The 22,964-nt window shown below is 45.0% G+C and overlaps 2 protein-coding genes and 2 long non-coding RNA genes across 6 annotated transcripts; 2 read left to right on the forward strand and 2 right to left on the reverse strand.

Annotated features, from left to right (window-relative positions):
- Positions 1 to 1,626: 1,626 nt before the first annotated feature.
- On the reverse strand, positions 1,627 to 5,370 carry LOC128073599 (uncharacterized). The gene is made up of 4 exons (XR_008202786.1): positions 5,022 to 5,370; positions 4,047 to 4,230; positions 1,899 to 2,236; positions 1,627 to 1,734 (listed from the first exon to the last, which is right to left on the reverse strand). It is a non-coding gene; the product is annotated as an uncharacterized LOC128073599 (long non-coding RNA).
- Positions 5,371 to 6,855: 1,485 nt separating this feature from the next.
- Positions 6,856 to 9,914, forward strand: ATF4 (activating transcription factor 4). The gene is made up of 3 exons (XM_052668662.1): positions 6,856 to 7,231; positions 8,114 to 8,425; positions 8,974 to 9,914. Exons 2-3 carry the CDS (start codon positions 8,212 to 8,214, stop codon positions 9,822 to 9,824), a joined length of 1,065 nt encoding a protein of 354 aa, XP_052524622.1. The 5' UTR covers positions 6,856 to 7,231; positions 8,114 to 8,211; the 3' UTR covers positions 9,825 to 9,914.
- A 1,671-nt stretch (positions 9,915 to 11,585) lies between these two features.
- On the forward strand, positions 11,586 to 21,753 carry LOC128073598 (uncharacterized). 3 transcript variants are annotated; one of them, XR_008202785.1, is made up of 5 exons: positions 11,586 to 12,075; positions 13,211 to 13,457; positions 13,640 to 14,209; positions 14,611 to 14,727; positions 20,939 to 21,753. It is a non-coding gene; the product is annotated as an uncharacterized LOC128073598 (long non-coding RNA). The 3 variants fall into 3 exon arrangements; XR_008202783.1 differs by lacking the exon at positions 20,939 to 21,753 and having other exon boundaries at positions 11,587 to 12,075; positions 14,611 to 14,886; XR_008202784.1 differs by lacking the exons at positions 13,640 to 14,209; positions 20,939 to 21,753 and having other exon boundaries at positions 11,596 to 12,075; positions 14,611 to 14,886.
- Positions 15,986 to 18,249, reverse strand: RPS19BP1 (ribosomal protein S19 binding protein 1). Its single transcript, XM_052668669.1, has 4 exons — positions 18,096 to 18,249; positions 17,872 to 18,012; positions 17,581 to 17,678; positions 15,986 to 16,623 (listed from the first exon to the last, which is right to left on the reverse strand). The coding sequence occupies exons 1-4, from the start codon at positions 18,232 to 18,234 to the stop codon at positions 16,489 to 16,491; spliced, it is 513 nt and encodes a 170-aa protein (XP_052524629.1). The 5' UTR covers positions 18,235 to 18,249; the 3' UTR covers positions 15,986 to 16,488.
- Positions 21,754 to 22,964: the final 1,211 nt, after the last annotated feature.

Below are 22,964 nucleotides of genomic sequence, written 5' to 3' on the forward strand. Positions count from 1 at the left end.
TACTCATTCAGTAATAAGTTGTGAACACAATCACTTCAAGCACACTAAAAGTCAAATGACTTTTTATTTTGCTGGTTCAGTTTCCCTGGCTCCAGTAGCTAAGTAGAAATTTGATCTGTCTTTTCAAACTCAGTGCTAAACTTCTCAGGGGGAATATATATATATGTATGTATGTATGTATATAAATTCTATCCACATTCCTCATGAAAAGGCTTCTTCATCTAAATAACGAGCAAAAGTTGCTTCCATGAGTTTTCTGGGTTTTGTTTTTTTTTTTTTTAAGATTTTTAGCCCACCCCTACCCGTGTCTCTCATGGTAGAATCATTGCCATTCCACAGAAGCAATGGCAGCAGTGACATACTATCCTGTTAGACATCCCACTGCAATGATCCCAGTCCTCTAAGGCTTTCTTGTCTCATTCTGCTCAGCAGTGCGAAGGACATGAGCATTGTAGACACAAGGGCACAGATGGCAAATGATGGAGCTCTGAGGAAAAGAGCAAATTGGCTCTTTACCTGGTCCCGTGCCAGACATTTTGTCAAAATTCACAATGCACTGTAGGCAGGCTCCTTACCACCTTTGAAAGGCAAGAAGCAATCATTCCTGGAAGGAATATGGCAAAGAGACATTTTTGTCTTCTAATTCTTGAATTTATTTAGCGTGGTGGTTAGTTATGGCCTTGGACATAACTACCAGCAGCTACCTAGATAATATCAGCTGAATTATGTTCAGGCTCCTGGCTGTTTATAGCAGTGGTGATATGCTGTCAGAAGGCCTGAGATATGCACAAGCAAAGATAAGAGAAGATGCAGTAATCTCACAGAACTGGACTCCCACGTTGCTTGTCAGAGAGTGTTGGCTGGGCTCCCAGCTTCCTGACATTCAAGTGGAGGTTGGGTTTTGCTGAGGCAAGCGCGTGACCAAGGCACAAATCTTCCCTTAATTCCCAAATCACCACAGAGGGACAGCAGGAAGCACCTAGAACAGTGCCTTTTACTGAACGACAAACTAGTGATGTGTACTAAGAACCCTCTTAAAAAAAAGAAAAAACAAAAAACTAATTGCTTTCTTGCATAAAAGAGAAAGTAGGAAGAATGATCCATGTTCATCACTATGCACTGCAAAGGAAGATGTATGGTGTCGTGGGCACAATGTCGTCCCAAACTGTGTGGCTTCAGACAAACTCAGCCCTTTTATGGTCAGATGGAGTCTGCACTGCCTCAGGGAGACTCGCTTTTCTGGTGAGTATTGAGCTTGCAGATCAGTGTCACTGAGAATTCCCGACCAAGACATTCAGATGTTACTTTCCTGAACAGTGCCTACATTGCCTCAGACCCAGAGGAGATGTCCACCTTTGTCACAATCCTCTGAATGCTGAAAGAGCAGAGGTTGTTTGCCGCTGCTGATTCCTCAGACAGAACTCTCACAAAAGTCAAGCTCAGAAACATTTTCCTGCTGGCAGCATTGCAAAGCTCCCTCACCAAGCACCACAGTGGCACGAGTAAGAGGGGCAGTAGGCTGAGGAACCACAACACCTACTCAAGACAATGCTTTGGCCACAAAGGTTTTAGGGGGACTATTCTCCAGCTTGTCCATAGTCAATTGCCCCTTAACACACCTGAGGAATCTGTGCCAAGGCTGCCCTTGCCAGCCACCAGCTCAGGTGGAAGTGGAGGGAGCAGGGCAGACTTCTGGAAGAATCTTTTCTTTGCCAAATATCCCAGCGCAGAGACCTTAGGAAGGAAAATGAGTCACAAAGGCAAAGGTTATCAACTTGGTATTCCGAACACATCAACATTTGCCAAGAATTTCCCCTTCCTCCCCCATAAACAAACACATATATTGAAACAGATTAAAGTCTGCTGGTAAATTCCAGCTGCCAACAGCTTTTGCTTACAGAGCAGAGAAGGGTTACAAAACAATGGCTGCAGTGTTCCCTCTGAATCCAGGGAGCTACAGCCTCAACTCTGATTTATCCCCAGGTGAGTTGAAGAGCTCCACCTGAGCTGCCTGGTATGCTTGTGTTCCTGCTGAATCTGCCTGCCAGCAGCAGAAACCAAGTGATCTCAATGCATATAAGATATCCTCAGGATCCTGCTTGATTTCATTAACAGAGTACACGTTTGCAGTTTTTCTTCTTTGCTTTTCAGTACGCTCTGAAGTGACATGAAGAATCGTAGAATCACAGAACATCCCAAGTTGGAAGAGACTCACAAGGATCAGTGAGCTCAACTCCTGGAAAGTTAAAAAAAAAAACAGAAAAAGGAATTTGCATTGCCACTCTCCTTCTCATCCTGTTTCACAGGAAGGCACAAGGCACCTGGCACATGTGTGTCTCCAGCTGATGTTGCTACTGATGCACCTTCACTTCGGTGGGCATTGAGTGCACACACATCTGCACTGCGTCTGCATAATTGAGTCCTGGTGAATAACAGCAGTTTCCGATGAGATACAGTTCTGTTCTTTCGTTTGTGTGCTAAACTGTTCCCATGTGTGCTAATACACACAAGGGATTATACTCGACCCTCAAGTCCTTTCATCATAATAAAATACGGCTGGAAGATGAGAAAACCCCCAAATCCCCGGATGCTCCAAACAAAAGCCAGCTCCCTCCCCCTTCACACATATTTTTTGCTAAACATCATTTTCAACCCGTTGTAGCTTTGCTCAGGAAATTCATGCTTGGGCAAGTTACAAGTTAAATCTCACCTCCCTCTGACTGGATTTGCACAATGTTTTTCCTCATGGCAGCTGGCCACAGCCTGTCCAGCTCTGAGTAACTGAGCCTCGGGAGAGATGTATTTTGTGAGCTATCAGCATGTGCTTGGCATGCCTGCTTTTGCTCAGCAAGAAAAATGTAGGTGGACAACCAGGAGTGTTTCCATATCCGTCTGAAATTATTGAACTGCAAGTTGCAAATGTAAATTGCAGATTTAATCCTTTTTTTTTTATTAATCTCCTTTCAAATGTCAGTGATATTTACATATCAGGATGGAAACATAAGAAACTGAGGGGGTGGGTAAGCAATGAATGATTTATTAGAGATTCTATTTGGTGCACCAGTCCAAAACAAACGAGGCACAGCATATGGCTAACTTATTTCTTGTTTGTACATAATAAAAAATGGACACTAATACCTCCCAGCTCGATCTTTAATCACACATATTCATCTCTCCACCCGGTTTTAAAATGGAAGGTCTATAAAGCAATCCTTAAAGAGCTTACAACAGGGATCTGGCAGAACCAATTCTCCGGTTATCCGTTTGTGCCGCATGAGGGGAGAAGCAACCAAGCACTGCAAATTACCCTGAGCTGCAGAGACTGTAGGTAATTCTCCCTCAAAATTGCTCAGACTTTATAAGCACTTTGCCTCAATCCATCTTCGTGTTTCCCTCAACAATCTCTGCCGGAAAATTTCCTCCTGGTGTCTGGAAATTCTTTGCTCACTGAAGTGCAGAGTTAGGCTGAATGCCTGGGGTTTGTTTCCTGTTGCCCTGCCTATGAATGGCAGCTTCAAAGGACAGAAATTATCACAAGGACCCCCCCCTGGGGTGTGAGACCCTGCAGGAGCCCAAAGCACTCTGACAGAGCCACCATGGGGCCTGCAAACCCTCCTGGCTGCCCAAGCATTCCAGGAAGGGGCCAGCATCTCAATCTGCATTACTGTTGGTGGTTATCTTCCTGGCCCTGGTAATGCATATCCCTCACATCCCCCTCCTCACTCCCCGCTATGCAACACCACAAGTGCCTCCCCCCCTTGACAGTCCCTGAGCGTCATATACAGGCCAGCCAGACTGTGCAAAGAGATGTTACTATGGAAACATTTACGTCTTCCCTTTGTGTATTTAATAACACAGCATACAGCATGTTTATCTCCCGTATATTGATTGATAAAAGAAAAACTCTTTTCCTTCGCAACGTTGAGATGAAAGACAGACAGACAGACAGAAAGAAGGACAGACAGACGGAAAAAAAAAAAGCAAGTTCATATATTGACTTTCCATCTTAATGAAGAAGAAGGGTGAATGGAGGAGAATCAGTTTACCTCCTGGTGCTTTCTGCAGTGCTGTATACATCTGAGAATTTCGTCACTCCCCAGCAAGGTCATTTTGGCCTCTATCCTGCTGTGAGCTCTGCATGAGCATCTCCTCTTGCCTGCAGCTGGCCCCTAGCTTCTGGATAGGAATGGATCCGACTTATCGCAGGAGCTCTCTGCTGAGATACCATGCCTAAGGCAGAAAAATAACATCAGCAGAGCTAAAGCTGTTAACATGTCATCAGGAGTTTATTGACCGTGCACACACACTAATCTTCACTCAGAAGCCATCTTTTTGTGCTGCAAATTCAATTTTCTTCAGAGCTATCAGGCTTCTCTCCACACATCTAAGCCACAAATATATTCTGTGGTATTGAAAAAGGAACGTTTGAGTTAGTGGCTAGCTAGTAGTTCTCTGCTTAGAAAACATTTGCTGTTTTATTTGCACAAAAAATCCTAAGGAATTGTTATTTAGGCTTGAAGAATTATCTTCTAGCTCAGTCACAAGACTCAAACCTCAAAGGAGAAACCTCTGATGTAATATCTGCAAAAGCAGAGACGTGTTTCGTAATGGAATTAGAGATGTGTCTCATTACATTATGTAACAACGATAATTCTGCAGTCTCTTTCAGGAAAAGGGAAGAAATAACACTAATTATTACTAAATGGCTGGCTTTTTGTTACCTGATTTCACTTCCTGAATTGAGGATGATGAAAAAAAAAACAACCACAACAAAACCTGTCTGGTGCTCAAATCGCAGACAGATTTCCACATTTGCAAAATAAAAAGGGAAGCAGGCAGCTAGAAAACAGGCAGATCTGGGTTAAGTTCCTTATTACATACATCATTTTTGCTTGCACGATTCTTGCTCACACATACCCAGAGTCTTTTCTGCAGAAATCTATAATTACCATTTCAAGAGGAAAGATTGGGTGGGTACAGCATTTCTGTTTATTTTACAACAATTACAGTGGTACAATCACCTTTTTCTTTGCACTTGGGTGTGAGGGATGTGAGAGCCCTCCTTCAGCCAGCCAAACACAGAGATGCTGCTTTTCATCCACCCAAGCCAATCACCCACCGAGCTTCTTTGTAAGCTGCTGCATCCATCCTCTGAATTTTGCTTTGTAGCAAGATCTGCCTGCTCATTGGTGCATGTATCAGAGCAGTCATCTGAGATCACTCAGTTGCTAGCATGCTTTCTGGCACTGGAGGGCATTTTTTTCTGCTGCCTCTTCCATCTTAGTGAGCCATTCAAAATCGATGCTTTATTCAAGAAAAGCAAAAACAAAATAAACACACACACAAACAAAAAACACCACAGTGAAGAGGAAAAATTGCATTTTTTCTCTCAGCAGCCAGTGTTCAGTTTACAGAGCTGGACTGACATACCCTGATTTGTATCGGTGATGGTGACATCCTGCTGCTAAAAGTAGAAACCTGGCCATGACTGCCCTCCCTGGCCATGGCCGTCCTCCGGAATTATCAGTCGAGTTGTTTAATGAATTCCAGGCAGTTATACCTGTGTAAACTGAGCCAAGGCCATGGCTGTACACAAATACTACCAAACCCTAACTGGAAAACAAAGGAGTCTTTTGCAGTGGAGCCAAGAGGAGTTTGCCCGACAGGGTGATAATGTTTTGAGCAAGCAGGGATCCATGGAGGGGGGTTGGAGCTTGATGATCTTTAAGGTCCCTTCCAACCTAAGCCATTCTATGATTAACCTTCAGAGCTGATGGTGTGCTGTAGGGCTGGCAATGTGGGAAAGCAATCAAAGGCTGGGTAGTGAGAGAGTACATGGGTAGCAACCTTTCTAGCTCACTCTGAGCTGTATATGGTGCTTTAGTGTCCTCAGAGAATCACGAGGGGACTGAAACCATCTGTTCCCCATGGGTTTCATACAGGGTTAGCAAAACCAGTTGAGGGCCTGAGGAGCTTCTATAAACATACAGGCTGGGCTAGAGGTGAGGTTGCAGGGCTGCCTTTTCACTTGTTTGATTTAGCTCAGATAAAACATAATGCAAACTGCTTGAAAATCTTCCCAAGGTGAGGCTGCTCGCTAAGGCTGTGAGACTGTGTAGATGACCCACTAATGCTCTCCTCCATCTGAGTAATGGCTGCCCTTGGGTCTCCTCACAAACCACCAAAGGCTAATGTTATACCATAGTTACAAGGCTGGCAGAGTGTCAGGGACACAAAAACTCAGCCAGTGCCCCACTCAGTCCTATCTCTGAGGAGCAGGTAGCAGGCAGGGAGGCTCCCACTTATCTGAGGGAACAGTGACTCTCCTCAGCAAACTTCTGCCCTCAATTCTGCTGGGCTTCGTCCAGCGGGGCTGTTAGGAGTGCAGAAAGAACAGTGCTTGGAGGGGGGACAGGACTTCGTGTGGAGAACGTATGAAGCTGCTAGGAACAAAGCAGACGCGGTGCTTGAGGGAGGTCAGGCCACAGAAACACGAGGCACCAAACACAACCCTTCCACTCCAGCCGCCATTTTACCACTCCTTGTCCTCCGTGCATCTCGCCTCACCATCTGGCCTCTTTCGGGCCTCAGCCAATGGCGGCTCAGAGTGCACATGAATACCACGCCGCCAGCCAATCAGCGCCGGAGCGCCCTGGCTTTGTTGGCGGGCAGGAGCAGGAGCCCCCCCAAATCCTCCAGCGCTCGCCGGCGGGCGGGAGGAGCGTCCTCAGCTGCTTCATCACGTGACCGCGCTTCTCGGCTGGGAGGTGTCCGCGCGGAGGAACACATATAGTCCCTCTGTCCATCAGCTCACGCTGGGGGGAGGGGGGGGAGAAGGGAAGTTATTGTTGTCAGCTTTTATGGTTAATCCGAGCCAGGTTGGAACGAGAGAAGCCCAGGCCAGAAGTTACAGACCGAAGGGCGCTTACGAGAGGCAGGTGACGAAGAGCGGAAGGACACATCAGGCCGGATCTCGTTCTGCTTAGCGCGGTCACATATAAGGGCGGAGCGCGCGCTGTGCCACCTCATTGTGTGCCTTGAGCTGAGCTGACAGGTTGTGGTAGTGGCCGTGCGCAGCACATCTTCGCGCGGCGCTGACCGGAACACTTCCCCCACCCCAGCCGCCATGGCTCTCTAAGGGCGGCAGGGCCAGCGGCGGCATCGGCCAGTGCAGCGGGCGCAGCAGCAGCGGCGGCGGCCTCGGCACATCCCCGGCATCTGCAACCATGGCGTGAGTAGCGCGTGTGGGGAGCGCACGCTGTGTGACACCTTTCCCTTCGCCCGGTTCCTAAAGTGGGGTTCTGCAGTGAGAAACGAACCCCCAGAGGAGAAGCTGTCTGGGTAATAGGGTGGGGGTGGGGGCTAAAAGCCTACTTGGGAGTGACAGAAACGGCAGGAAGTGACACTTAGGAAAAGCGAGCCGTAATACCCTATATTTTAGAAAAAACCACATCCTGAAAGCTTGGAGCTTTTCTAATTTGTAAGGTTTTTGTGAGTATTAGCTCCCTATGCGGGTGTCCTAGTCGTGCAGGGGAATGTCTTCATAGAGGGGCATTGGGAATAGCAGATGGCGGGGCTTCCAGCGAGCGGGCATTGAGGTATGAGTGGATCCCTAATGCCGCAGCGCTGGAGGGGATGGTGTGAAACCAGCCTGATAGAAGGATGTGAGCCTCTCTCGGCGTTTCTCAACCGAATCCCCCTGCTCCATAAGTCAGCATAGAAAGGTGCCCTGTCCTTCCGTCCTGTCACCCTCCCCCTCCTCCCCGACTTTGATGGCGGTCCCAGCTGCACGAGGTGGAAACGTGGCACGGCACAAAATGGCGGCGGGGCCGGGTGGGGAGCGGGAGGCGGCGGATCGCGAAATGGCTGCGGCGTGGGCGTGAGTCAGGGCGCGGTGGGCGGGGCGTGGGCAGCGCGGAGCTGGTTCTGCTCTGCTGGGGATGGGAATAGAAGAGCCTTTAATAAATAAATAAATAAATAAAAAGTTAAAGGCAAACAGCCTGGAGAATGTCTGATGTACCACCGTGCTCCCTGCATGTGGTGTCTTACTGTGAAGGCTGTTATTCCAGTAGAACAACCACTGATGTGTGTGGAAAAAATGTCTGTCTTACAGGTTTTTCAAGGCACCGCACAGCAGCACTGCTGTAGTCGACAGAAAGACCTTCTCCTTGTCTACATCCTTTGACGTCAAAGCACTAAAACCTGACCAAGATGAGCCTCTTGAACAACGAGATGCTGTTGGGGGAGTCCTCCCCCTTCAGCCAGCCGTGTTCGGTGGCTGAGGAAAGTCTGGGACTCCTCGATGACTACCTGGAGGTGGCCGTGCCCCTCGGTTCGCATGGGTTCTCCAGCGACAAGGCTAAGGCAGTCTCCTCCAATTGGCTCGCTGTGGACAGTTTAGGCAACACCATAGATAGCAGCCAGGGTAAGGCACTAATTCGTGTGGAGAAAATACATCTGTGGTGATGGCACATAATAAACAATGTAACCCTCCTGTTCAAAAATATACTGCGCAAGTTCTCTAAATGTAGAGGTGACATCAGGTGTGTACTCAGGCCTGGAAAGCATCCATACAACACTGATTACACAATAGCAAATGGCTAGTTACTAGACTGGCCTGTGGGAAAATGACACTTGTGTTGCCCTTTTAATAACATGCCAGCTGTTAAAGTAGCCTTCCCTGGAAGAGGTCACAAGAAACAAGTGTGGTCGTGTGTTTCAAATAGCCCTGAGTCCGTACAGAGTTGAGAGTAAGAGGGATGGAATGTCATAACAGCTGACAGCTACATTGTATCATGCAGTACTCCCCCCTCATGGTGGGCTGAAGTTCTGGTAGTTAATCTTTTGTACCATTAAAAAGAGTGGGGGAAGGTGTAACAAGTTAGGGTTTGTTTGTTTTTTTTTAGGTACCTTCTAGAAGATTACTTTATTGGCTCACTGAAAAAATATGCATTTCTTTTCTCCCTTGTTTAGAGGATGCCTTCTCTGGCATGGAGTGGATGGTGGAGAAGATGGATCTGAAGGAATTTGATTTTGATGCCCTGTTAGGAATGGAACATCTGGAAGCCACCGTCTCACCAGACGAGCTGATGGCCACGTTGGAAGACACGTGTGATCTTCTATTTAACCCTACCACCCAGGAATTTCACAACAAAGAACCTCCACTCATACCTGATCTAATCACCAGTCTCCCTGAATCTCCAATTGGAGCAGATCCCATGGCCCCTTTAGCTTCCCTCTGGTCTTTTCCCCTCTCCCCAGAGTCTCTGACTTCTGTTCCAGACCATTCATTTAGTTTAGAACTAGGTAGTGAAGTGGATGTTCTGGAAGGTGAAAGGAAACAGGAGGGCCCCACCTTTCTGGTAGTGATCACCAAGTCAGAGAAAGAGGAGGAGAACCATTCTGATGATAGTGGAATATGCATGAGCCCAGACTCTTATTTGGGAACACCCCAGCATAGTCCTACCAATTCACTTGGATCCCCCAATGACAACCAGTTCCCTGCAGATGCCACCTGTGGCTCTGTGCGGTCCAAACCATATGACCACCCTGCTGAGAAGGTAGTGTCATCAAAGGTGAAAGGAGAAAAGAAAATAGATAAGAAACTAAAAAAGATGGAGCAAAATAAGACAGCTGCCACACGTTACCGGCAAAAAAAGAGGGCAGAACAGGAGGCACTGTCAGGGGAGTGCAGAGATTTGGAACAGAAAAATCAGGCCCTGAAAGAGAAAGCAGATTCCTTGAGTAAGGAAATCCAGTACTTGAAAGATCTGATTGAAGAGGTGAGGAAGGCCAAAGTCAAAAGAGCTAGAGTCCCTGAGTAGGGTAGTCAGTAGTGTTCACGTGCATGTATATATGCTTGCTGCTTAAGCTGTGTATGGTGTCTTAATAAATTATTTTATAGTAAACTTGAATTTTGTGTGGTAATTGGGTCTGTGTAAAATAAGCATTAATTTGCACCACATCATTTGGGGCTTCAACCAGCTAGAGTGTGCTGCTCCACTGCGGAGTGTGCAAATAGCATTTAGTTAATGTGGTTCAAGTGATAGAGCACACATTACAGCTAATGTACAACTGAATTTATACTTTATATATCTAGTAAGATGGAGGGGATCTAATGGGGATACTCTCAGATCTTTCATATCAAAGGCAAAATCATAAAGGTTATGAGCCTCTAGAGGAGCCATTTAAGAGTGCTTATGAATGGGTTTTGGAAAAGGTTCTTGAGGGAGCTTTATGTGCTTGTCAGGCTTCAACACAATTTCTGGTGGAGGTGAATGGTGCAGGGTACAAGAGTTATGAAATTAGATGAGCTGGAAGATACCTCCAGAACATAAGCATGCAGAGGATCAGGTGCTTGGGAGTAGGGGTTTGCAGGCTGCATTGAGGGTAGTGGTTATGATGGGAGCCTGTGCTATGTGAGATAATCTTTATACTGGAGTGCTGGGAGGGAAGGTGCAACTGGGAAAGTGTGCTGTGATGTTATGTGTTACACTGAAGAAGCAAGGTGAAGGTGGCAGGTAGGAGCCTGCATAGCAGGGTGATTTCAGCCCATTAGATTTATTAGCATTCTTTAATTTATGGCAATATTAAGTATTCTTTTTTGTTTGTTTGTTTCTTTTGTGAGATTCAGAAATTCAGTAAGCTCTGTGGTCAGCACAGCTGTACCTGCTAATACCTTCAGGATTTGGGATGTACCCTTTATCATCACGTGTGTGATGATTATTTTCTTTGGCTCACTGATACCCAGATTTAGTGATTCATCACATTCCTTAATCCCTGCTTGTCCTGCCAGGGACAGCTTTTGCATGTAGATGTGTGCATCCTTCCCGGGGCGTTAATTCCTGCTCACTTGCACTGACTTGTCCAAGCATATTGCCCAGCTCAGGCATTCACATGGATGGTCTTTGTGCTCACAGCTTTTCAGATGCAGCCAACGAACTGATCTTATGCGATGCCTCTTGCAATGATGCTGTTTCCATACTTAGTAACTTAGTTAAGACTTTGCACCGGCTGAAGGTTAGGGCTGGCTGTTCCTCTGTATGTTCATTTAGCATTTATAAGATCATTGCATTAAGAGATGGGAAAAAGCATCTGAGCAGCGGACACCCTCCTGACTGATCTCACATGTGCAGGCTTCAGGAACCTCTTCGTTTTCTCACAGGCTCTCAGAAAAAACGTGATTCAACAATCTCAATTGTCAATGCATGGTGACACCATTCCCAGAAATAGACTTTGGTGCATGAAATACAGGCTTTACCAGACCCCAGAGGAAGCCAGTGGAAACAGTGGAATTTTCCCAATCTGCACTCTCTAAAAGCTCAGTATTCATAGCTACCTTCCTCTTCATCCTGCATTTAGGGAGACCCAGGTGCTCGTAGTTCTCTTTGTGAACAAGAAGAGGAAACCGCTGCCACTGAGGACTCCACCACTTGCCCGTGTGAATAACCGAAGGGGCAAAAATAACCTCCATCTGCAGTGCTGGAGAATGAAAGCAGAATGATAGCAAACGCTTCCAAAGAGCCCTGGCAGAAAGCCCAGAACAGCAGCAAGGACAGGGTGTCCTTCAGGAGAGGAGTTTTCCTCAGCACTGTGCTAGTGGCAGGGAATTGCTGGCCATGTATCGTGGTGACAGAACCATCACAGTCACAAGGGATCAGACCTAGGCAGTACTATTTCAGCCACTCAGCTATCCCAGCTTTGCACTTCTTTCAGTGCACTCACGCAGCATCAGAAGCCACTAAATGAGGCTAGCTCTACCCACAAGCTCCAATTTTTGTATTATACAGACACATGTTCTCAAAGTAACGGTTAGCCACCTCTCATTTTTCCTTCAGTTGCCCTTTTTCTCTCTTTCACACCTGTAGTGGAAATGCTAAGTCAGGGCTTGAAACAACGACTGAGCACCTGGTGGGAAGGCAGGTTTAACCCAGGGGAGCTCAGGTGCAAGCAATGCATTGAATGACTGGAAGGAGTGAGGCAAGGGTTCACCCCTTCCCAGACCTCATGTAAGGGTTGGAAGTGGAGGCAACGGTATTTTGCTGGAGATCCCTGTATACCTGAAACTTTCTAAGGGTAAGCAGATATTTTTTTCCTTTATTTCTGTGTCTGCAGCTTCTGCATTTGGGTTTATTGTTACTTGCTGCAGTCTAGGACTTTGCTACCCTGCTATCGTTGCTGTGCTTTCCATCACATTATAGCATTACAACTCCCAGTGGTAGGCAACAAGACGCAAGTGAGCAACCACTTCAACTTTATTTAAGTAGGGCAGAGGATTTCCAAAGCACAAGCTACCTGCTGTGAGCCTGACTCCTCTACATCACCACTGGAGTGCAAGGACAACTAGAGAAGAACATCTACTCTTTCCCTTCCATTAATGACAAGTTAATGGAGGAGATAAATGAGCTTTCTTGCATACAAATGGTGCTGCTCAGCTTGGCTAGGTTGCTGCTCAGCCCTGCCAACAGCTAATTCCTTCAGAACAAGGTGTATGTAACCCTGCAGGCAGAGCAACCTTCATGATTTCCATTTCCCCTGCCCCCAACAGTTAGTCGCTGGCGCTGTTAATCCTCTTTAATGTAACTATGGATAGTCATGCAAACCTTTAATCCGTCTCAAACCTACTAACCGTTCAGCCTGCTTTGGCTGGAGTTCCAGGTTTTGAGCTGTAAGCAAGCATTAGGCAGCTTGCCTTCCTTTACATTCCTCATTTGATTGTTCTTCTTGTTTCAAAGTGAGAAACTTCCATGTGCTTCACCATTACATTTGTGAGCTTTTTAGGGTACTGCTGCTGTGTTCCCCTTTCTGTGGTGACCAACCCCTTACCCAAGGTGTTCAGAGCCCATTAGTTTTGTAGGTGTGGATCCAACATTGTGTGGATCATCAGCAAGATTGAAAGGGAAGTCAGTCCTAAAAAAGTAGCCAAACTAGCCAAGGACTGAGATTCCAAAAGGTTTCTAGGACCCCTCCCAGCTATGGTTTTCCTCTCTCCATACTGCTGTCATTTCAGCATTTTAAGTCTTGTATGCCAAGCTACTTTGGTTCATTTGCAACCGGGCATGTTTTGCTCTGTTATTTCAAAGGGAAGAAATTGTTGAGTGTCCTGGGCAATCATGTTTTATTATATGCAAGTATATTAGTATTATATGCATTAGTATAATAATAATAATATATATTAGTATATTATATGCAACTATAAACATACTTGCAGCCTTCCTGATACACTTCTATGCTGATACTGGCTGTCATTGTTTTCCATGCTGAGGAAGAACACATTTGCTGATACAGCAGAAGCTTTGAGCCACTCATACCTGCTCAAACAAGTTTTCCTGTTTGCTTTCCATTTGCAAACAGAGGAAGACCATTAAATGGCTTTGTGAATCTTACTCACAGGAAACCAGCCCAGCACTGAGCATCTGGGAACTATTCTTCCTTCTCTAAACCACTTCCCTGGAAAGGTTTGACCACATTATTAATGCTCCAGAGCTTATATTTGCATTTATATTAAAGCTGCTCCTTCCCATCTTGATTCCCTGCTGCTTGTGGGTGTAGATGTTCTGGAAGATGGCACCCCTCTCTTTCTCAGCTCGACCACTTCTATTTTTTTTTTTTGCTGTGGGATGCTTGGCTGATGTCGCAGAGCTGGGAAGAGAGCCAGCAGCACGATGAGCTCAGCCTCCCTGGATTGCAGCTGCGCAGGAGAGAAATGCTGTCCAGCAGGTTGGAGGGCTGTGGGATGCAGCATCTTCGCTCCCAGTGTGGGAACCAGTCAGGTCGGAGGCCCAGTAGGAAAAGAAACTATGGGAGCTTCTCCCTCCTTCACCCCTCTTCTCTCTGTTGTGAGGCAGCGAAGCCTGGCTGTGAGCAAGCAACAGAGAGGTGGCACACGAAGTTCAGATAGCCACTGCCTGGATTTCTCAGCTGGGGTGAGGAGCTGGCATGCTCTAAGCATGACTGGTCTGTAATATATAGATGGTTGGGAGTGTGAGAACGCAGTTTTATCTTACCACCAGGCAATGAAGACATTCCTCTCAAAGGCCAGCTCATGTTCTTACACGACAAGCAGGAAGCACTGCCATTCTCTCCTGGAGCTCCAGCTCTGTGAGAAAGGTGAAAAAATCAAGTCTAGGACATACCAGATCTTTGCTGTTTCCAAGGATGGTTTATCTAGAACCACGCTTTTCTTCTTGCTTTTTCTCCCTCCTGCAAGGTAAAATTTAATTTAGTTGGGGATACCGTTGGCTGCAAAAGCAACTTTGATTTCAGCTGGCAAAACCCAGTCTGACAGTTGGCTTTACCTTCTCAAGCAAGCGCCACGCCTCTTGGCATATAGCCACAAGTATGGGGATTACTTGTGTTAGCCCTAATAGTCTTCCCTGCCAGTAATTAGAGCTCCCATCCAACTTTAAAATTCCAGGTATCTGGGTGTTGTTATCCTTGGGGAAGACTGCTTTGGAGTTCACTTTAAAGCTCCTTATTGACTTTGAAAGAGCAACTTCCCTATTTACTTATGTTTGCAAACAAACAAGCTGGGTTTTGTGCAAACAGAATGAACCAGCTTCCCTACCGTTCCTTTCTGCAGCAACAAAGGATGTTTTTGCTTTCCTTAAGGTGTAGAAAGTTGGCTGAACGACCACAGGAACAGGAGTGCGTAGGAGGAGCTCGGAGAGGAGATATGGGGGCTGAGAAGGACTTCTCCAAAGTCAAAGGAACAGCTGAGTGCTGAAGGTGAGGATAGGACACAAAGTAGCACCCCGAAGATTTGCCCCTTTCAAGTCATGCCATAGCAGAACAGGCTTTTCCACGCTTTGAATAGTCTCTATAACAGCTCCACACAGAACTACATGTATTAGAGCAGCTAATGCTCTCAGCAGCCAGCATGGAGTGCATCAGTTTTATAAAGATGTATGCTGCATACACATCATTTTCAACTATTTCTTTACACAGTCATTCTCTCCCCTCCTACACATCTCTCCATTTTAGGAGTAGAGACAAACTGAATAAGAGGGCAACCAGTCCTTGAACTGTTTTATTTACCACTTTTGGCTGCAAACAGTTGAACTGATCTTATTACAAGAAATCCCCTCCCATATGCTGTTAACACAGTTTCCACAACACATACTTTAGTATGTTCACTATTTCCCTGTTTGGACAAAGTACATCTGTGTGACCTTCCCTTCCACGCAGACACAACGGAAAGAACAGAACACAGGTGGTGCAGACTTAACGATGCACTGGGTGGATACCAAATTCCTTCCACTGCTAACATCTGAACCAAGCTACTTAGACTCAGGAGTTAGTTCTAACCAAGGGTTGGTATTATTAGTACTTGTCTCTTTTTTTGTCTAAAGGGAGAACGCTTCCCATTTGTTTAAGGAAGGGGTGGGAAGGGGCAGAGAAAGAGCTTCAAAAAGCGCGTTTACAGTAGTTTACCAAGGAAGATCATCTGGAACAACACTCCCATCTGCTGGGCCATCTACTTATTGCAGCAGGGAATTTAGCAGTATGAAGAAAAAAAAAAAAAACACCAACAAACTACACAAAAACCCCATCTCTTCAATCCAGCACCACAGCCTCTGTTTCAGATGATTAGATAGAGAGCTGACTTTTGGGTCACAAGCATTCTTGCCTACAGGAGCTGGCAGCATCCAGCAGCTGTGCCCTCCTAGGGCAGCTGTAACCTCAGAAGAAAAGCTTGGGCTGAAACATGAGAAAGAACTTTCTCCATTTCAGACATCTTTCTTGGAGAGGGGTGACTGAGCAGGCAGAGCAGGAGTCATCTCAGTTCCAACCTGCACTCTAAAAGCCTGAGCATGTAGGAGAGAAGATTAATACACATGTCAAGAGGAATCAGAGCAGGGACATTCACACAACTGAGTCATCCTAGTGACAGGAACGCCTGGATCAGAACAATGATCTGGTCTGTCTTCTTCAATCACAGCTACTCATAACAATCACTATCACAAAGGCAAAGACAGGCAGCACCTGTAACAACAATTGTTTAATCGTACAATACATACAAAACTTTTTACAATGTCAGAAAAACCTGACAGATGTTATAATGACAGAAACTGCAGGAGTACTAGGATTTCAGTCTTTTGAAGCATCCTTTCCTCTTAATGATTTACTTCTGCTGTCCAAAACATATCTCCATTGAGTTGGAGACTGGCAGCAGATGCCTTACTTACTGAAGAACAAGATTTGTTTTTGGATTAGTCCACCTTTCTATGTCAAGAACGCAAGACATGCTGGCTGAAGGGAGGTAATGATAAGGACAATGTATTGCAAAGACCAAAGAGAACCTCCATGGCCCCAGCAGTGAGTTCTGGACAGGTGCAGTTATTCTGCAAGTCTGATGCTAGTTTATTTGCTGACAAAGTGACAGATCTCCTACGTCCATTCTCAAACACACTGAGGAAGTGGCCAGTCCTGTCTTCCGAGCACTCAACTGCAGATGGACTGGAGCTGCAAGAGTTCCTTTCATGCTGTTTATGGGATTCCAAAGTATTCTCTCTCAAATTTACGGAAGTCTTCCTCAGTAAAGACAGTGCCCTCAGGCTTCTTCTTTTCCTTCTTCTCTACAGGCCGATCTTTTGACTTTCTGCCTCTGTTCTGTGTAAGAACCTTCAGGAAAAACAAAAAGAAAAATAACATTCACTGTCATCTAGACCAAATCACAAAACATTTTTTGAGCTCACTTGCCACACCCTTATTTGCTAGTACCCTGCTACATTCTGGAATGCTTCCAGAGAGGTGTGAGAGGCAAACATTATCTTACCCAAAGCAGGTCACTGGGACAGCAGCAAGCACCCAGGTAGTTTTCAGAGCCAAAAAAGGAAGCTACTTTCTGATAACTCTTATTGAGACTGCAATATTGATTTTAACTCAAACTTTTTCTGAAACTGTAGCCTTCTTTTGTCCTGTCTCTCCATGAGACAACTAGAAAACCCAAGAAATTGGTAGAATTCCCCTGGCATTTTTTAATGTCATCCTTGCCATTTACAACCTTAAACCTGAAAAACAGTGGCCGAAATAACTTAGTTTCTTTAAGTTAAAAGTGTTGTCATAAAAACAGCCTATGAATCTAGTGGTGTTGCTACCTTCAAATCCTGCTCAGAACTATTATTTGGGAAAGACCGTTGGTTAAATTTTGAAGTTATGAGAAACATAATTTCAGATGCTATGAAATTCCTACTGTGGGGGCCAGCAGCATGTCTGGTTCTCTACTAAAACAGCCTCTAGCTACAGAAGAGGAGAGTTCAAAGAACAGAAGGGAAGTCTGAACCAGGGCTTTGCTGTGAAATACCTTTAGTAACCAAGAGAAGTCAACAGTTGCCAGATTATAACGAGTAGCTGTAAGAAATAAGATTCTAACCAGATTCTAACGAGAACACTGTAAGAAATAAGCTATCAACAAAAATTTAAAGCTTAGTAAGGTGTTTTGCTTGAGCACAAAGAAACGCTTCAAGGCCACTACCAGGCAGAAATGTAACTCTTTTGCACAAGGACTAAGCTGGAAGATCTAAAGATAATTCCCATTCATCTATGCTCCTCAGAGGAAGAAAGAAGTGTCATCCTTACTTGCTGGGTTACAGCTCTGTCAGCAACGCATCGTCCGCTTGTCATGTACTGCAAATTCGCTTTGAGGTGATTTACAGCTTTCTTCTTGTGATACTCCTCTAGGTCAGAGCACAGTGAGACAAAACACATCACCTGATTGCCCAGGCAGTACCTGAAAGCTGCTACAAGGAGGATGGGGAGGGATAGCCACAGGTGATCCTGACAGAGGCGGCAGGATACCATGAAAGGACCTGGCCCGAGAGTGTAGAGAGCAATAAGGCCACTTTTCGCTAGAGCTAAGCCAAGACTCACCTATCGCCGACTTCACGACTCTGCCCTTGATCGTAGCCTTGTTCTTCCCAGGCCCCGCCATTACCTTCCTCCGCCGGGCTGCTCCTGCCGGTCTGCCTCCATCTCGCCCCTGCTGGAGTCCCGGCGGGGCCTTCCCCCGGCCTGAAAGACGAGATGAAGAAGGTTACCAGGGCCACACACTGAGACAATCCCCTCCTTCCCCGCCTCCGGCCCCTCGGGCCTACCTGGTGCCTCCAGTAGCTCCAGACCCCGCCGTAGCAACGAAGCAGACATGGCCACACACCCCCGCCTTTCACTCACTTCCGGCTTACCCAATGCACTTCCGCCCTCTCCTGAGACCACTTCCGCCCTTTGAACAGCCATACTGCCGTCTTTCCCCCGGCTGGGTGCGCATGCGTGAGGGAAGCTGGGAGAGGATTTAGGCGGGAAGGAAGGAGCGTGGAGCAGTATTGAGGCTCCGTGCTTTGTGGAGGCTGCCTTGGGCCAGCCCTGAGCTGGCTTTGTGTACAGATGCAACGCTGATGCCTGGCTTTCCTCTCTCCTGCCAGGTCTGCAGGCCCTCTGTAGTGTACCCTTACTGAATTAATGCATAGGGAACAGGCTTTTTGAGGCCCTGCTGTGGTGGTGATCACAGGGGAGGCAATAATTACCGGCTGAGAGGAAGGGGAGCATCCAGCAGCACTGTCACATTTTGTCTCTGCAAGGCCCCCCAAAGCGGGTTTAACTGTGCCCAGCTCCTGAGGTGCAGAGTTTTGCTCCGCCATTAATTGCATCTATTATTCAGTATTACTTTAGCGTGTTTATTTAAAGCTTTCCTCCCCCACTTTTGCCTCTCCAGAGACTTGCTGCTAATGTCTGCTAAATTTAGCTATCATCTGAATAAAGCTTATTCAATTATAGCCAACGCTGGCAGTAACAAGCTGGTGCTGGAGGAGGAGAGAGGTTCATTCTCCCTCAGATAGAGTCCCATAGGGAGAGAGCGGTAAAAGCAGCGCTTGTTGTTTCATATGGCAATGATCTCTAGTGGTGGCTGACAGCAGTTAATCTGTGGCTCATTAACAGGCATCCATTCTCTGCAGGTTGCTCTCCAGTCCCTGCAGATGTCACCTCAGTGCCAATCTTCTCATTCTTAGTTCTCTTTGGAGTCTTGCTGGATGGTTCCTGGCATCCTGTGTCAGTATTTGTCATTGTGATCGTGCAAATGCATCTTTCTGGACAAGACAGGCTCAGTGCTCATTCTTGGGAAATATTAACTGTTTACTTCCTGTTCAGGGTGTCACTTCTCACTTGTGATTTTCCTCTTAAAGAAGTCCAAACCACTTTTTTTTGGCTAATTTGGGTGGGCAGTGGCTGGGTGTGTAGCCTGGTGTGGCTCTGGGCATCCTGGTATAATGGTTGATGACCCTGCACATAGCAGGGGGGTTGAAACTAGATGATCATCGTGGTCCTTCACAATCCAGGCCATTTTATGATTCTATGAATATTTCTCCATTTTCTTGTCTTCTGCTAAACTAGCAAAAATTGAGGCTGCTCAGCTCCTTGTTCTGTGCCGGATTTGTCCCTGCAGTCATGTGAGTTAGCATATTTGTGAGGATGATACTGTGTTATTGAAAAGCAGACACCGAACAAGAAGTGATTTAATAGCCTGTTGCTGAAATAAAAGTGAGCATTCTAGCCTCTGACATGTTTGTCCTTACTTGAACATAGTTCAGCATATATTTTGGTCAGATAAAGGATAGCTGCCAGTGATATGACTGTGGGGAAAGCATTTCCAATTATACCTTATCTGTCAAACATTCTCCTTTAGCCCCTAAAATAGAATTACAGGTTCTTTGTAAGCTGTTCATACACATGTATCACACAGGATAGCTTTTTCTACTAGTTAAACATGGCATTTACATCAATTAACTTTATCAGGCTCACCTGATCACATCATCACATGTGTTTAGTGTCAAAGCAGTGTAACCTTATAAATGTCTTATGAGGCCTCCTGATGCAAAAACATAATTGCCTGCACTGCTAAACATGTTTTGATTTAACAAATTAATGCGTTACAAGCTGCACTGATTTATTGTCTCATTGGAAAACATATGCCCTTTTCTATCTCAAAAGTAAGCCTCTGCAAACAGTATTGCATTTCTATTTCTGTTGCACCAATTAATAACGCTGTCAATTATGTAGGTCTCTGAGAAAATCTGAGTCCCTTCTTATTAAATATCTTCAGTATGAAGAAACCTTAATACAGGCAATGCCTCCTTTGACCAGCAAGGCTGAGTGCAAACCTGCTATGATTTTAGTCTGCAATTACCTGCAGGATAAAATTTAATGAGCGCATGGGGTCACTTTGCTGAAGAGGGAAGGCAAGATATTTTCTTCAAGTGCATTCACAGTCTCCTGCATTGGAGTCTGCTCAGGTTCTTGGAGCTAGTTAGAGCCCTAAGAAGTTAAATAGGCGCATGCTTTTTGGTGAAATGCATTCCCCAGGTTTAGATCTGTTGCTGCCCCAGAACTGCACAAAGATCACCATCCGACATGAGCCATGGATTTTTTAACGCTTTGTGGAACCACATAGCTATTATTAATACATTCTATTTCTTCCACTTCTTTTAACAGGATCTGGCAGCCTTTCTCAGGGGATGATCATTAGTGTTTCTCCTAACTGCATTCTGGCTTCAGCTACGCTTGGTCTTGGCAGACATGGTGCTAACAGCATTTGTCATGTCTCTGGGTGACTTTGGTACAGCTAATACTGCCATACTCCTGCAGATATAGTTGCACATTCTTCCCGTATTCTTTGACTTCAATGGAAAATTATATTTACAATTCTTTTTTCCTGAAATGCTAAACAAGATCAGTTTATTGTCTTGTATTTTACCTGTGTATTGTATGTTCCTTTAAACCTTCACTGATGTAGAATTTAGGCATTTGGATCACATGATCTCATCTCCCACATATCATAAACCATAAAATTTCCTCTGTTGACTTTAGATTAAGTCCACTAACCTGTGTTTGAGCAATCTGCTTTGTGCTGAGCACAGCATATAATACGCTGTATTTTTCTTTGCAGGAGCTTTGCTGGGTTTATCACTCTCACAGTGAGGATGCATTCCTTTCTTCATCACGGTATATACACTTAACTCTCACTTTCTTTTACCTGAATCACCTTTGAGAGCAGATGAGAAGCCCCATAAAATAACTTTTTTTCCTGACTGGTGCATACTTTTAAAAATTTAGTGCCAGGAGATTTTGTGGCTACGTCAGTAATAAGTAAATAAATAAATAAGGAACTAAGTATTTTATTGTACTCTTTAAAGGCTCTGCTCAAATTAAAATTTCATCCGAGAAAACTTCATCACTTTGTAATCTCTCAGAAATCAGTGCAGTTAGCTCTTTGGAACACTTTGGGGACAGAATGAATGTCAAATGGTATTCATTTAAATGTATAACATCCAAATAAATCGCTGTCTTAGAGCCTGAATAATCTAACTTGTGATGGCAAAAACTACAGGCGCTGCCTTTCAGATGGAGAATGTCCTTGCTTCTGAGAGTTAAGCTGTCTTCGAAAGCTTTCTGCTGCTAATGTTCATGTTTTATAGCTTTCTCTAAATTTCATGCCTCAGTGATTACCTGTGAGCTAGCTGGCTTTTCAATTACAAATAACTCAGCATACAGATCAGCTGAAGTTTTAAGTGACTTCCTTGTGTGGCCATTAGAATTTTACTTTCTGCTTTATTTCTTATGACATTGAAAATGGAAAATTTCCCTGTTGGAATAAGTTGATAAAGTTTCTGCTTCGTCTTGGAGAGACTGTTCTTCTCCCTGTTATTCTGGGCTTTGGAAGATGTTTGAGATTATCATACATTTGGTCTGTGCCATCTTGTTATTCTGGTTAATATGATAATAAAATCACATTGCTGTCTGTAGCAGTTCTTAACAGCAGTTTGTGTGTGCTCTTTTTTATGTTCTAGCTCCTGGATTTGTGGGGTTACACAGGAGTCTCAGTTTGAAGGGATATTCTGAAGAAAGTTAGAAAACAGAAGCTGAGAGCTGCAATACAAGTAAGATGCAACAATCACAAGGATTTATTTAGTTTAGGACTGTTTTGAACATTCTTATAGTGTTGGGAAATGGGATCTTGATGTTTAAACACTGCATATTGTTTGTACTGACACACAGACCTGCATTTCTTTTTTCTTTCAAAATGAAACAGACTGATTTTCAGGTTGATTGATAACAGATTTTCACCTTTGCATGCTCCTTCACATGTGGGTCACGTAATGTGCTTTGCTTTAGACAGATATCCAGCTTCACCACATCCAGTGTTCTGTATTTTCTCTCCACAGCAATACATGATGATGCCTTCATCAAAGCTACTGTCATTACTACTTATCTGTGTTTGCTAACCTCTGTTATGGTTTCTGTTGTGGTCATTGTTTCTACAAAGACCCACGGATCACTGCTTGCCCTGTACTTCAAGTACACAGGAATCTTTGTCCTTTAACTGTGTGACATGCCTTTGAAAAGTGATTTGACTTTCTGGCCTGCTGAGTTTGAACAAGTGCTGGACAATGCCTTGATTCATATCCCTGCGTGGGTAAGCTTGTAGTTACTGCAGATGGAAAGAAAGCCTTTTTTTCTGATTTTTTATTATTTTGTCTTAACACAGTGTATATACCTGCCTCTTCAGTGCACTTTTCCAGGTCACTGAGAAGCCATCTCTGCATTACATAGCTTCTGCAAACAATATTGGCTCAAGCTGGGACTAAATCAGCTTCCCACTGGACTAGATGCCATAGTATGAAATGAGCTCTGCCTCCAAACAAGGCAGAGTTGTTATCCTTCCTATATAGATGAGATAAGAAGGCATAAAGATTAAGCAATTCAGAAAATATCTGAGACAGGACGTGTTCATGCTAGCTCTGAATGACAATGTGGGACCTTACCCTTTTTTCTCCCTCTTCTGCTTTTTACTCCAAATGGAAAGATACTGCCTTTGCTGAAGCTCTAAGAGCTGACTTTGTAGGCAGAAGTAATATTTTTAAGAACACAAATGTTGAATTTGGAAAAAAACACATAAATCCTTAGGGCCTTGA

This window comes from Tympanuchus pallidicinctus, unplaced genomic scaffold (genome assembly GCF_026119805.1).
Source record: "Tympanuchus pallidicinctus isolate F22 unplaced genomic scaffold, pur_lepc_1.0 scaffold8, whole genome shotgun sequence".
NCBI classification, from domain to species: Eukaryota; Metazoa; Chordata; class Aves; order Galliformes; family Phasianidae; genus Tympanuchus; species Tympanuchus pallidicinctus.

Coding starts and splice junctions, on each gene's coding strand:
- RPS19BP1 (XM_052668669.1), bottom strand. CDS start 18,234: ATGGCTGTTCAAAGGGCGGAAGTGGTCTCAGGAGAGGGCGGAAGTGCA. Junction 17,679..17,871: donor AGTCGTGAAGTCGGCGATAG/GTGAGTCTTGGC, acceptor GCTCTGACCTAG/AGGAGTATCACAAGAAGAAA. Junction 16,624..17,580: donor ACAGAGCTGTAACCCAGCAA/GTAAGGATGACA, acceptor TTTTTCCTGAAG/GTTCTTACACAGAACAGAGG.
- ATF4 (XM_052668662.1), top strand. CDS start 8,212: ATGAGCCTCTTGAACAACGAGATGCTGTTGGGGGAGTCCTCCCCCTTC. Junction 8,426..8,973: donor CACCATAGATAGCAGCCAGG/GTAAGGCACTAA, acceptor TCCCTTGTTTAG/AGGATGCCTTCTCTGGCATG.